General features: G+C 34.2%; 1 protein-coding gene across 4 annotated transcripts in view; it reads left to right on the top strand.

Moving 5' to 3' along the window:
* The window catches only part of LOC124159372 (serine/threonine-protein kinase PRP4 homolog), a 39,391-nt gene extending 25,481 nt beyond the window's left edge, over positions 1-13,910 (top strand). For 2 of the 4 annotated variants that reach the window (XR_006864958.1, XR_006864953.1), the window contains 7 exons: positions 6,869-7,022; positions 7,410-7,547; positions 8,209-8,323; positions 8,403-8,509; positions 8,588-8,719; positions 11,742-13,071; positions 13,520-13,910. Coding sequence is in view for 1 of the 4 variants with exons in the window: in XM_046535153.1 (XP_046391109.1) it covers positions 6,869-7,022; positions 7,410-7,547; positions 8,209-8,323; positions 8,403-8,509; positions 8,588-8,719; positions 11,742-11,948 (853 nt within the window). In the remaining 3 variants the exon portion in view is untranslated. Of the gene's footprint in view, positions 1-6,868; positions 7,023-7,409; positions 7,548-8,208; positions 8,324-8,402; positions 8,510-8,587; positions 8,720-11,741 lie in introns of all 4 variants that reach the window. The other 2 variants (XR_006864957.1, XM_046535153.1) reach the window with 2 other exon arrangements.
* The last annotated feature ends 277 nt before the right edge of the window (positions 13,911-14,187 follow it).

Below are 14,187 nucleotides of genomic sequence, written 5' to 3'. Positions count from 1 at the left end.
TGTTAACTTTGGCTGGAGACATCTTTCAGTGAAATATATTGTAATTTATTTTTATCAGTGTAATGCATGGGAAATACAAAAATGCTAATTTGTGCCAATTCAGGAAAAATATCCTTAATCCTCACCTTCAGGGGAGTGACGTAGAATAATTTTACTAAATTTTGGTGACAGTTTTACAGCTGATTTATCAAAGTTTGATAAGGTTTTGCTTTTTAATACAGTTTTAGAACTCAATGTGGGAATGATAGTGAGAGTTTTATGTGACTATTACACAATACTGTTGTCAAGAATCAGGATAAATCTCACCAGCGAACGTGTTGAATCGATTATCATTGTAAGTAAGGGTGTTGTCTAAAATATTTCCAGGCAGTCATTTTAATAAATCAAATCTTTAAGTCAATATTAGTGGTATTATCATGTGCATTGCATGCACTCGAGGTGTCATTCTATTTGTGATAGCTTTGGGTCCTGCTTCTTTTAGGATTTTATGATTGGAGTGAATAATATGTTTTTATAAGTTGCTACCATCTTAGAAATGTTTCATGTGACTTTGCAAGTAGAAGTTTATTTTCCCAGACTCCTCAGACTTCATAATTGACTGGTTAGGCATTGTAGTTTTTTGTTGTAATATTCCTTTCTAGTAAATTTGTAAGAATAAATTGAAGCATTTTTAAACTTGTTGGCACACATGAGAGCTTTGCAGGATTACTGTGCCTGCAATTTTTATGACTTTCTTAAAATTAGGTTTCTTCTGTTATTGGTAATGCAAAAATTGTTTCCTTAAACAAACAATCCTCTTATGTATTTCCATGAATGTTTTAAGTGAGGAGAATATCAGATAATTTAAAAGTTTTTGTCTCTGTTTTGTGACTTGGTCAATAAGTTTGATCGATAAAAGTAATGTGAGTGTATTTTCTTAAAAAAATTTTTGCTTTCTGCTCTCTATATGTCAGGGTCAAGGAAGATTGAAGCATTAGAAAAACTATATGACTATATTTTCTTTGGTATATACAGCAGACTGCCGATTATCCGGCTGCAGTTTATCCGGGTTGCGGATTATCTGTGCATGATTTTCACTCTTGCTCAATTTTTCCGCGATCTTTAGAAAAAAATAAAATCTGATGCTTAATCATCGGAATTACTGCATTAATGCTAGGATACATAGGGCTTATTATTTCCGTTAGAATCCCCTTCATAAAATGGAAGCGATCGCATGCTAGCTGCATTCACGAGAGCACCATGTTCCTGTTTTCTAAGCCTCGCAGTATGCGACCGCACTGATACATGTCCCGCAGCAGTTTCAACTCTGGCAACTTGTACGAGATGCGACTACGTGACGTGGTGGCTGACAGTGTAGTTTCCGATGTCTAGTAGTGGTTTTGAAGCATTCGTGCAAACCACATTTCTGTATCCCTGATCACACAGCCTCCGATATGTGGTTTTCGAAACCAGGCCTTACATGGAGCATTAATAATACGAGTACAACCATGTTATCACCGCTAAAAAGATCGCAAACCGGCAGCGAAAGCTCTCATTGAGTCCGGGAAGCACTTTAAAATAACAGAGTATCTGCATAGATAATAATATATTGTTTGTTTTAGATAAATTAAGAACATTGCAAGACAAGTGAAAGTTTGGGTTATCCGTGTTTTTCGATTATTCGTACCATCTCTCCCCATCATTAGCCCAGATAATCAGGAGTGTACTGTAGTTTGAATGGCTGATTTATTCTGATTCATCTACATCTGATCGATAGATTTCAATTCAAGGAAATGTTAATACATGCATATTTGCAGTGCCAAATGGTACTGCTACAACATCAGGAATAGGTACATATATAAATCGCTGGGTGAGTGACTGGTGTATGGCTGGGAATTTTTTCTGTCATGTAAATGTTGGTTTCATGTAATTACTCCTATGAGCTATACTTTGTGAGAAGTGAATTTAGTGTAATCAAGCTCTTCGTGTAATTTGTGTTGATTATTCGTCAGTTATTTTTGTTTTTCTGTTACTTGGAATGAGTGAAAGCCTTATGCAAATCCACTCATCAGTCTTCCTCATTTTATATTAAAATGGAGTTGTGGACATTTTTGAAGCCTGGGAAGCATGTTATATTTCAAAATCAGGAATAAAGATTAATCAAGGAATGTTAACTTAATCAGCAGAAAAAACCTTTTTGTTCATTTGTTATTAATGATGTAAGCCACATATTTGATACCTGATTGTTGATTTTTAAATAATGAAATCTATAATTTGCCGATAATTTACAGCATGCTTGTTGATAGTTTTTACATAATTTGGTGTTCGTAAGGAAATGCTCACATGTACTAAGAGATTGGAATTATTTTCAAATACTAAGTTTTAATTAGGGTGGTAAGAGTATTGTATACATAGCTTTAGCTTTAGTCTGTACATTTGGGATAATCAGTCTTCCCAATATTTCTTTCTATGCAATGATTTTTTTCAAGATGTCTGTGTGCAGGCCAATGCAGGTATTAAAGCCCAATAATTAAGGCATTGATGGTATTAACATAATGGAATTTATTATAATCATTATTCAATTGTAAATATCATTTCTAATCACACTCTTTATAAAATTAGTCGGTGGTGAATAGGAAAATATTGTGTATGAAGAAATCATAGATTTTTGATCTGATAGCATTATCTTTTAACATAAATTTCATTTTGATGCTGGTTACTCCGGACCCTTATGTTAAATATGATTTGGGAAATGTGAGGTAGTGATCAGCTTATTCAGCATGTTGGTTTTGTGGTAGAAAAAATTATTGTAATTTATAACTGGAGCTCTGAAATTTTCTTGGGATCTCAAACCTACATATTTTAAGAAGTGAATTACGTTTTAGGTGTTTGGATTTGAAATTGATTGAATTCAAGGGATGAAACATTGAATCACCAGACTAAACAACAGTTCTAATATTTGGTATGATATGTTTCATAGGGAACAATCCTATCTATACATAAATATCATCACTTTGCTTATGTTCATAAGTTTCTTGTATTAGGTGGACATTGCCTGCTTTTACCGACAGCTGTGTTGCTCATTTTGTAATCCATGGCAAAAACTGTTTCTAAGAGTTTTTTGGTTGCGTCCATAGTTTTCTTAAGCTGAAAAATTGTTGTTGTTGTGTTGATTAACTTATTTGGTCAAGTATCAAAATAAATTAATGGGTGTGTATTCTTTAGAGACACAAACTGAGGGGAATGACTTTGGATTTTTTCTGTCCTTATTTATGAGTTCCATCCTTGTAGTGATAGCAAACATTAAAATGGGGTTTGTATCTTTATGAGTGGAATCTTTGGTGCTATTTACTACGTATTAGCATCAGTATATCCCAATATCTTCTGTAAGCATTCTCATGCAGCAAATACAGTTTCTTATATATACCAGTAGTCCATGGGAATAGTGTTGAGGGTTCAGGGTGACAGCATTTGAGGCTTATTTTATATTTAGTCTCATATTGTTTATTTCAGCATCTTATAATATGCTTTGGGCCTTTAAAAGTCAGCTTAAATGTTTATCATGGTGAGGTCACTCATAAGGCCTGAAGTAATAACATAATTGTGGAATACAGCACTGCTCCCCATGAGATAGTATGACTGCCTGTATTTCGGAGTCAACTAATAGGTCTTGTTCATCTTATTGCCTCACTACCCCTTGTGTCTTCCTTGGTAGAAATCAGTTGAGCTGTTTGCCTTTGACAACACTGTAGACTGAAGGATTTACACAAACTCATAGTCCAAGTGGGACCAAATTTTAGCACTGTCTATGCATGTGTATCTAAAATTTCTTGACTTGTAAGTTTGCCCTTAAAGTCAGTTAATTAATGCACTGAATAGTAGAGGCCTTCACGTTGTAGAAATCCATCTTACTGATTTGTGAATGAGAAACTTTGCTGTTTCTACAATTTGGAACTTTATTTTCCTGACTAGTTTCGATACACTGTATCATATTAATAGGACCTAGGACCTATGAATATGATACAGTGTATCGAAACTAGTCAGGAAAATAAAGTTCCAAATTGTAGAAACAGCAAAGTTTTTCATTCACAAATCAGTCAGTTAATTAATTAAAAAAAAACTTAAATTCCACTTGTTGGATAACTGAGAGTCATGGCTTCAATGCTTTTGTATACCATTCTTTTTAGTTGGTTCTTATATTGCAGAATCATAGCAATGCTGCTATTACAGGGTGTCGGGCGACTGTGAAAACCAAGAGAATCTGGGATTATGCGTGAATTTTTTTGTCTCTGGAATTATGCATGAATTAATCATGAAATTTTGCTCTAACCTGGAATTTCAAAATCTTTTATTTCAAATTCTTTTCATAAAAAATTTTGCCAGTTCAACACCCATTTTCTGGACTAAATTGCATTTGTCGTAATTTTAAGTGCTTTAGTTTAGTAGAATTTTAGCCTCATCAAAACGTGGAATATTAGACAAGACAACAGAATCAAAATGTCTGGCACTCTTTACTCTATTGAGATTCAAAAAAAATATGTACATATTTATTTATTTAACTCTTTAAATTATGACAAATGCCTTGAGATGCCAAGTGAGACGTTCATTAATTAAGTGTAAAATTTCTGTAACTACTGTCGGCGTCAAAATGATGTGCCGCTGTACTTTGCAAATTTATATCTGGACCTGGGTATAATGAATAATACGTCATTTTAAAGGAAATGTTATTTTCAATTAAATGTGTTCTACCAAAATTTTACTCCTGTGGATGAGGTTTATGTAGCTGAACTGCCTTTCTATTATTGCAAATGGAATTCAACTTTTCACTTTTGATTACTTTGATGTAACGATTAATCAAATGTCGCAGTTACTCTCATGAGCTTTAAAGTAGATCACAAGTTAAATTTACTTTTTTAAAATTTATCGATTACTATCAAATATGTATTATCAAATATGTAATCTTTAACATTTATTCAATTAGTTTTTCTTTGTAACACCATATTACTGGTAAAGAGACACTTTGGGCTTTGGGGCAACATCCTATTTGGAAAGCTGTCATCCCAGAGTACTGTTTTCTCTTATTTAAGCCGTATTTTGGGCTCCTAAGAAAGTTACCCCTCCCCTAACATCTGAGGAGCCATTTTGAGAGGGAATGTGGAAACTCAACAATATTTTTATGTATTCTATTGTGCTTTGCCTACTACATTAAAGCGTTTTTTTCATATCTTATGCTCATTATCTGGGGATAGTTGCGATATAGGTTGCTCGTAACCTAAGTACGTCGTGCAATTGTCAGTGCGAATCTAAGAAGAATGTATCCATATTTTCAAACATTACCGTATCTTGGGGCATTTCCCATGAGCAAGCTTTATTGTTTCCTTGCTCTCTAGAGTACGCAACAACATGACCAACAGGAGTCATATGCTGCCAGGCATATGACAATACATATGAATTATTTATTCTCAGTTCCTCATTATGGAAAATATTTAAATACTCTAAATTTTCCATCATACCCTTGCAACCTAATTTAATAATGTTTACCTTAATGATAAAATGGCTAGGTTTCATTACACCAGAGTGATGATGTGGAAAAGTCGCATTCTAATGTAATTTTTTCGTGTTCAGTTTTATTTCCATTTCGCATTTTTTTAATGTATCTTAAATATGTACTCTCTTTGCAAAAAGCTCCCCAGTTGAATTCAGTAGGATTTCCTAGATTTCACTTATTGACTTATGATGAAAGGATTGTATTCACTTCTTCCTCCACACATATTTGCAAAGTTGTGATTCTATGATTAATAGTGGAATTCCTACATTTCTATTTTTTTCTAAGTAATCAAGAGAAAAATTATTGATATGATGGGTACTCTCCTGTATTTTAGCTTTCAGCAGTATCAATCGCTAAAATGTGTGTTATTTACCATTATGTGATGGCATATTTCATTGCTTATTGTTATGTGATGGCATATTTCATTGATCATCTTTGAATGTTTATATCATTATTTTGTGTGGGTGCGAGTGAAATTGACTATGCTAGTCATGAAGGTGTGTGATCATTAGTTCCAGATTCTTAATGCTGACAGTGATATAAATTTTTATCTGGTTATAGCATACATGCATTAACTTTTGGCTACATGTGTTGAAATTTGCATAATTTTGTGAATTTTTAGTATGACTTTCTGGGTAAAATTTTGAGCTTTTTATTATGTTTCCATTGGGTTTCTGCAAGAGGTTGTTTCTAGAAGTTTTTCATGTCATTTAATGTGTGATATTCTCTGATTTGTAAGTCACAGATTTTGTTGACTGTTTTGAATATTGTTTGAATGCTATTATTTTACTCAGTAAAATTACAGGAAGCAACATTGTAAGGGCTTGTCATAAATTTGCGTGGATAGTTAAACTTAACAGTTAACGTCTTTAATTTATTATCATCATTTTTTAAATAGAATTGCTCATTCAGCCATCTCAGGAAAAAGCATTTGGTGTGTATGAACTTGTCAGTGGTCTCTTAGGTGATTGGGACTATCTGGTTTTCTAGAAACACAGTAAATGTGAACTTCTTTGGAAATGGTAATTTTTTATTTATGCATGTTCCAAGTTTATCAAACTTGAGAAATTGTTTCAAATTTATACAATTTATTGTGGATTAATAATGCTGATAGTAGAGACTGGCAATATGGATCTTTTTTTTGTGTATCAATTTTTCAATTCATTTCTGAGAGAAATGACATTAGCTCTTGTTGCGGAGATACAGTTATTTATGGCTGTGTGCCCGTGATGTTTTTAAATTTGCCATTTTGTTTACAGTTTTTCGTTAGGTATGCATTAATATTTTCAGTTAATTTATGAATTCTTGAAAGTTAACTGTATTAACTTTTGATCATTTCAGGCATAAAACTGGCTTGAAGGAGCTGGAAATACTGAAGCGCTTAAATGATGCTGATCCTGATGATAGGTTTCACTGTTTGAGGCTATTTCGCCATTTTTTTCACAAACAACATTTGTGCCTAGTTTTTGAACCTCTGAGTATGAATCTTCGCGAGGTAAGCTGTCTCCATTGTCTATTTTAGTGGTGCATGGCCAGATTAATTAGAGCAACCTAGTCATAATCCCAATTTTTATCCGTGAATGTGTGAGCTATTTTTGCAAGCAATAGTTGGAACTGAAAGGAATTTCAGAAGGCGGTAAATGAAGTATTTTTCCAATATATCTTCCTGTTACAATCAATGAATTTAAAATCAAGGTTTCAAATCATGATTTAATTTGTTATATAATTTGAGGTTTCATGGAAATTTTTATTTTTACTTCATCTGATTGGTACTACTACTGGTGGTATTTTGTGTATTTAACCCCTAGTTATGATAAAGCATTTAACTATGTACTTGTATTTTTGTGAGCTATACAATTCAAGTATTACATTTCTATTGTAGGTATTAAAGAAATATGGCAAAGATGTAGGATTACATGTGAAAGCAGTTAGGTCTTACAGTCAGCAACTGTTTTTGGCTTTAAAACTTTTGAAGAAAGCTAACATATTACATGCAGACATCAAACCTGACAATATTTTGGTGAGTATTTATTTCATTGAAATAAAGTTATATGGACTTTTCTGCTACCATTTATGATCTCTTGTATTTACCAAATTTTTTAATGAGTTGAAAGTATTACTTTCTGTGTAAGATTTTATTAGAATTATAGAAATCCAATAGGTTTCCAAGTTTTCTCCAGATTGGTATCCTAAAGGTGGTGATGTTTCACCTAGTATGTTTAAGGCATCCTCTGGCCTTGCTGGGTTGGAGATGGCATTTAAAAAATCCCATTATAATTGGGGTTAAGGGGTTACTGCAATTAAAAACTTCACAAATGACGCAAAGTGTTTTGATGTTGTTACTTCATGTTCAAGTGTCTCCATGCACTTTTCTTCTGCCCATTCAAAGCACCAGTATTGGGTGGGTGAGTTGGTTGTTTTGAGGTGGCAATTTGCTGTTACGCTCTAGGATTAGGTTTCAGGAAAGAGTTGGGTAGTTCATTCATTTTGAGTGTTGAAAGCATGATTGAAAACTTCTGTAGGGAAATGAAATTATGTCAGTATAAATTGGTATACAGTGTGACAATAAGTGTATATATTTGACAAAAACTTGGGTTTTTTGGCATAATTTTAATTTTATATTTCTTTGATAGTATTTGCCCCACTCATGGGATTTCCCATCTCACTTTGCAACATTTTAGGTAAATGAAAGTAAGCTAGTCTTGAAGTTATGTGACTTTGGCTCGGCATCTCATGTTGCTGAAAATGAGATAACACCATACTTGGTCAGCAGATTTTATCGTGCACCAGAAATAAGTAAGTTTTTGTCATGTTGACTATATTACATGAATTACTTCGAATTATTAGTACTGTAATACATTTGTTTATATTTTAGTTTTGGGAATTCCTTATGATTTTGGAATAGACATGTGGTCTGCTGGGTGTACCATATATGAACTGTACACTGGAAAAATTATGTTTGCTGGAAAAACTAATAACCAGGTAACTACCTTTTTTTTCTCAATGGTATGTCAAGATGCAACTCTCGGATTTGTACTTACATCTTATCCTATTTTCTAGATGCTGAAATTTTTCATGGATTTGAAGGGGAAAATGCCAAATAAAATCATCAGAAAAGGAGCATTCAAAGATCAGCATTTTGATAGCAACTGCAATTTCTTGTACCATGAAGTTGACAAAGTTACTGAAAGGGTAAGACTATACTTTTTTCACACTATTGTTATCTAATGTCGCTATGTTTGGTATTCTGTGAAGTTGGAGGGTGGTTCAATGCATAGTAAATTGTGGTGCAATTTTATGGAAACCCTGGGTACCATATTTACATGAATCTGAGACAAACACAATTTTACTCCCCCCCTTTTTTGGAACTCAGCTTGGGAAAAAATTTATTTTTGAAAAATAATTACTTTGTACCGTAGAAGATAGATAATTCAGAATGCTGGGACCGGACACATTCTGTATAAATGAAACTTCCAGCGAACAGAGCGGTTAACGGTATGCAACTCGGAAACACTTTTTTTTTCTTCGAGAATGTACTTAGGTGTCAGCAGAACTGATGCATTGTTGTTCAAAGGGTCTAGTACAGCACACTCCTGATTATCCGGGCTAATGATGGGGAGAGATGGCACGGATAATTGGAAGACATGGATAATCCAAACTTTCGCTTAAATTTCTTGTAATGTTCATAATTTACGTAAAAAAAGTGTGTAATTATATACGCCCTTATTATGTTATTTTAGAGTGCTTCCCGGACTCATTGAGAGCTTTCTTTGCCTGACCCCGATTTTTTTAGTGGCGATAACAAGGTTTTACTCGTACTATTATGGCCTCATATAAGACCTCGTTTCGGAAACCACGCGATTAGGGATACTGAATAGTGGTTTGCATGAATGCTTCAAAACCACAGCACGACATTGGAAACAATGCTTTCAGGCACCACGCCACGTAGTTGCATCTCGCACATGTTGCCCGGGTTGCAACTGCTGCGGGACGTGTATCCGTGATCACAGAGTGCAATTGCACACTGCAATGCTTGGAAAACAGGAACACAGAGTGAATCCAGCTAGTGCGCGATCACTTTCGTTTTACTTTTGGGATTCTAATATAAAAAGTAAGCCCGGTGTATCCTAGCATTCAAATGCAGTAATTCCGGTGATTTTGCATCAGATTTTTTTTTTTATAAAGATCGCGGAAATATTGAGCGAGAGTGAAAAATCATGCACAGATAATCCGCAACACGGATAAACCGCAGCCGGATAATCGGGAGTCTGCTGTTATAAGAACTACCCAATATAATTCTTAAAATTTATCTCACTCAAAACGTCTCAAAAATACTCAAAATGTATCAAAAAGTTCTTTGTCCACAAATCACGAAGGTAGGTAAGTTGTGAAAGTTATATTTATTGGACCACCTGTAAATGGAAGGAAAAATGGCTCAACTTTTTTACAATCTGACTGGAACATCAATATTTTGCCATTCCATATTTTTCAATGGGCACCTATCGCAAATTCCATGTCTTGTTCACAACTACTACCATAAACTTATCGGTAATTATTAAATCCTCCGATCGGAGGTAAGCCCTCTTCAAATATATCACCATAAGTACTAATTGATTGTTAATTTTAACTCTTTAATTTAACATTAGTCATCACAGATAATCTTATATGTGACAGGGTTTCCACTCAACCGTGAAAACCTTAAAACCGTGAATAAGCCGTGAATGTCTTCTACCGTGAAAAAACCTGGAAAAAGCCGTGAATTTCGTCATAAAACCTTAGAAATCTGTCAAACTTGATTGTAGAACTACGATAGACAAATAAAAGAAAAAATTGAAATGTCGATCATGTTTCAAGTTCAGTCATGCACAGACACTGTCCACGCATTCATCTGCTCACGTATATTCTAAGCGCAATTGTTGGTCCGTGTGTCGTGATGACACATTGACCTTAAGCCTGTACCAAAGCCGGAAGACTGGTAAACAAAGTTTTCATTAACCCTGGCAAAAATTCAGACACTTCTTAATTTCCCTGGCACCCTGGTCCCTCCATTTTCCCGCTCACAAACTTAAGCCCGAGCTGAATTTTGCAAACGATATGTGACGTCAGGAGAGATAGCACTTTCATTGCTGCGTTTGCATTCACGGTGTCTGTCGCGTTTGTAAAATTTTTAGTTAACCTGCGGCCGATGATCGTTACGCGATCATTATTTCTGCCTAAAATAGTATATCTAAAAACCGTGAATGTGACGACATCTAGACCGTGAAAACCTGGAAAAAACCGTGAATTTTATATTTCAGTTTGGGTGGGAACCATGTGTGAAGAGAGCATGAGTATTTTTGAAAAACTTTTGACATTAATTTCATAAACAATCTTTGACTAGTCAGCATGACTGTACGGAGAGAGGCCCTTAGAATGATCAAAAGATGCCTCGTGAGCTTTCAAAAACACCCTAAGGGTACTGATTTTGCAAATGACAAAATGCTATGTATGTCTAATCTTAAATCAGTTTTTAAGTTCTATTTGGACAAATGGAAAATACTATTTGTAATTCTTTTTTAGTATATCTAGCTTCGCTGGCATTAACATAATGAAACGGAGTCCTCATGCAATATGATGATATTTTATATTGTTAGTGTTGCTTTAAGTTCTACTATAAAATGACTTAAAGTGTGCAATGAAGGCTCAGAATCTAATTGTGCTTTAGTTTTTTCTTGTGCTGTGCATACTGTTGGCAGACAGTATGAAATACATGTAAGCTTTTAATAAGAAGCCACATGCATGCTAATTTGTGTGGTAAATATTTTAAATTCATTTGCCTACCTATTGAAAACTTATTTAAAGTATACCGGGACTAGCCGCGGTGATAACTTTTTTATGGGAGTCACCCGCAATGCACAATCGTGCGAAAGATTCACAGAGAAAAAATCATTCGCCTTGACCGGGATCCCGATCAAGGCGAATGATTTTTTCTCTGTGGATCTTTCGCACTATTGAAAACTTATTGTCAGTTATCTTTTACCTGAGTCCTTCTTTGAATTTCGATAGAATGATATTTCTAAGAGCTCTTCTGGGTCTCATATCGCATCACCTCTTGTTTGTTTAGTTAATATACACTAGAGTTAATATTTCATATATTTTGAAATATTTTATTAGCTTTACATGCTCAGGAGTTTTGTGAACCCCTTTGAGCTTATTGTTTGATCTATTTTTTTAGGAAAAAGTGGTGGTGATGTCTGCCATCAATCCATCCAGAGATTTACAAGCAGAGTTGGTTGGTCATCAGAGCTTGCTCCCTGAAGAGCAACTTCGGAAAGTGAGCCAACTCAAGGATTTGCTTGAACGCATCCTGATGTTAGATTCTTCCAAACGTGCTTCTATCAACCAGGCCCTCACCCATCCCTTCATTCAGGAGAAGATATAATATGTGTTAAACATTGTTCCATTCACAGCTATGGCCATGATCTCCTGTAAGGAATCAGAATTATAGCCCACATACACACTCTGCTGGAGAATTATGGAGTTGATGCAGTTTGCCATTGTTTTTACCCTGCTACGCGAGTGTGGATGGAAGGAACAAGTAATGGTGGTTAATCAGGCAGAGTGGGAGAGAGAGGTAACTACTGCCTCCGCATCAAGAACACAGCAGGTTGTGATGGAGAGTGTTGTTGCTCCATGTTTGTGGATATAATTATCCTTAATAATCATATATGATAATTAATATATAGTTTGTGCGTCTCACAAGAAAAATCACTATTTTTTGTAGAAAACTTAGAGATTAGGCTTTTTTTGGCCTTTGGGTATATAATATAAACAAAAACATCAGCAACTGTCAAGCATGGACAAGGAAATATGCCATGATGCATCAGATGTATGCTATTAACTGACTCATTGATTTTAAATCAAGTATTGGTCATATATTTCCTTGCCAGTGAAATTTGCATATGGACTGATGATTTATATGACGTAAAAATTCCATCTTTTTATAAGTTGGACATATTAGTGAACATTTTTATCGTACAAAATATTGTTTCTATGTATCATAACAAATGTTTAAATGTATGTAAAAATGTGGCCAAAGATTAAGGCTGTTGGAGTTTTTTTTGTTAGTGTCAATTCACAAGAGTAATAAAATGTCGACTTATATAAGTGTGTCAATGTTTTTCAATTCCTTATTAAATTAGTTATTTTCTTCTTGCTCTATGGTTATTTTTTCTTGCCTTCTGTCATTCTTTCTAATTTTTAACATTAGGTTCTTAACTAGAAACTTTTTAAAAGTACCTATTCTCAGTCAGCAATTCAGAATAATTGTTCTTATCAGAATTTTGAAATTACATTTCATTCACTAGGCTTGTGGGAGACAATTGTTTCCTCATCAGGTATGTTAAGGATACCAACATTGTATCTCATTCTCATGCTGTCATTCTCCTTCCAGGAATCATTACAACCATCTGAGAAAATTGTTGCCATATTCTAAATCTCCAAGGTTGAGATGCTGTTGGGCTGATTTCAGCACTACAGAGATTTCAGTAACTAGATGTTCAAAGGTATTTGTGCAACTGGCGGGAAGGAATAGATCTGAAATTTGGTGTGACCTTAATTGAAGTGCAATCTCATTATCTTTTATCGATTGCAATGTTTCTAGGATGTAAACTTAATTTGTGTCCTATGAAGTGTGAAGTACTTCTTTCCTAGCAGGTGGTTAATTATACCACACTACTTATGGCTCCTAATAATTCTCAGCCTTGTGTGCTTCTATGTTTTACTTATTCGTGACAATCAGGGTTGAAATAGTTAGTTTTACAGCCAGATCAGTTTTGACTCAGAGCTCTAAAAATAAATCCAAGCAGTTGTTATTAGAAGTTCAATTACTTGTCTATAATTCAAGTTTGAATGAATTTCCTTCCTTGTGAAACCTTGTCCTATTCCTTTAAACCCCACACAAACTTCAATTGGGTTAATCTTTGATGACTAAAGATGTGTTCCCTTTCACAGGCTCGTCATTCATAAATTATCCTCAAGTTGGATTTCGTGGAGTTTCTGTAAGTTGCTTCACAAATAATCTGCAAGTTTGTGATTTAGGGTAAAGAAAAGGTATTTTTCAAATCTTCTTTCAAAATTTTTATGGTAGACAGTGAATTGCATTGAACTGGATGCAAGTAAGTATCAACTGCTTTTAGTACTTTAGTGTATATTTATAATCCATTATTAACACATTTCTTCTTTTTTTGTAGGCCCTAAGAAGAACATGTACACCAAAAAGGCTAAGCTTATGATAATTGAAGTTTATCTACCATTTATTCATTTGCAATTGTTTTGATGAATAAGTAAATCATATTTTATATTTATGTAATTAATGGTACATAAATAAATTAAGTGAACCTAACTGTTTTATTTTTTTAAACATAAATTTAATGTACATGTCTAAGTGTTGAGTTTATTCGCCCTCCATTGAACCTTAATTTTGACTGAATGGTTGGCTTTTTGAGTGAAAAGGTGCTGTTTAATTTGCCATAATATGGTTTTGAATGCTACTAAATGATTATGTATTGCACAAATAGGTTACCTCCATCTGCATTTAATCAATTTTTGGTGGTCCCCACCCTAACAACTCAGGTTTTTATAATTTTTCCTGTTGCTATGTAGTCAAAACCTCACAAAAG

The sequence above is a fragment of the Ischnura elegans genome, chromosome 1, assembly GCF_921293095.1.
Source record: "Ischnura elegans chromosome 1, ioIscEleg1.1, whole genome shotgun sequence".
In the NCBI taxonomy this organism is placed as follows: domain Eukaryota; kingdom Metazoa; phylum Arthropoda; class Insecta; order Odonata; family Coenagrionidae; genus Ischnura; species Ischnura elegans.
The sequence above is the reverse complement of the archived record's forward strand: the minus strand, read 5'-3'. Positions and strand labels throughout refer to the sequence as shown.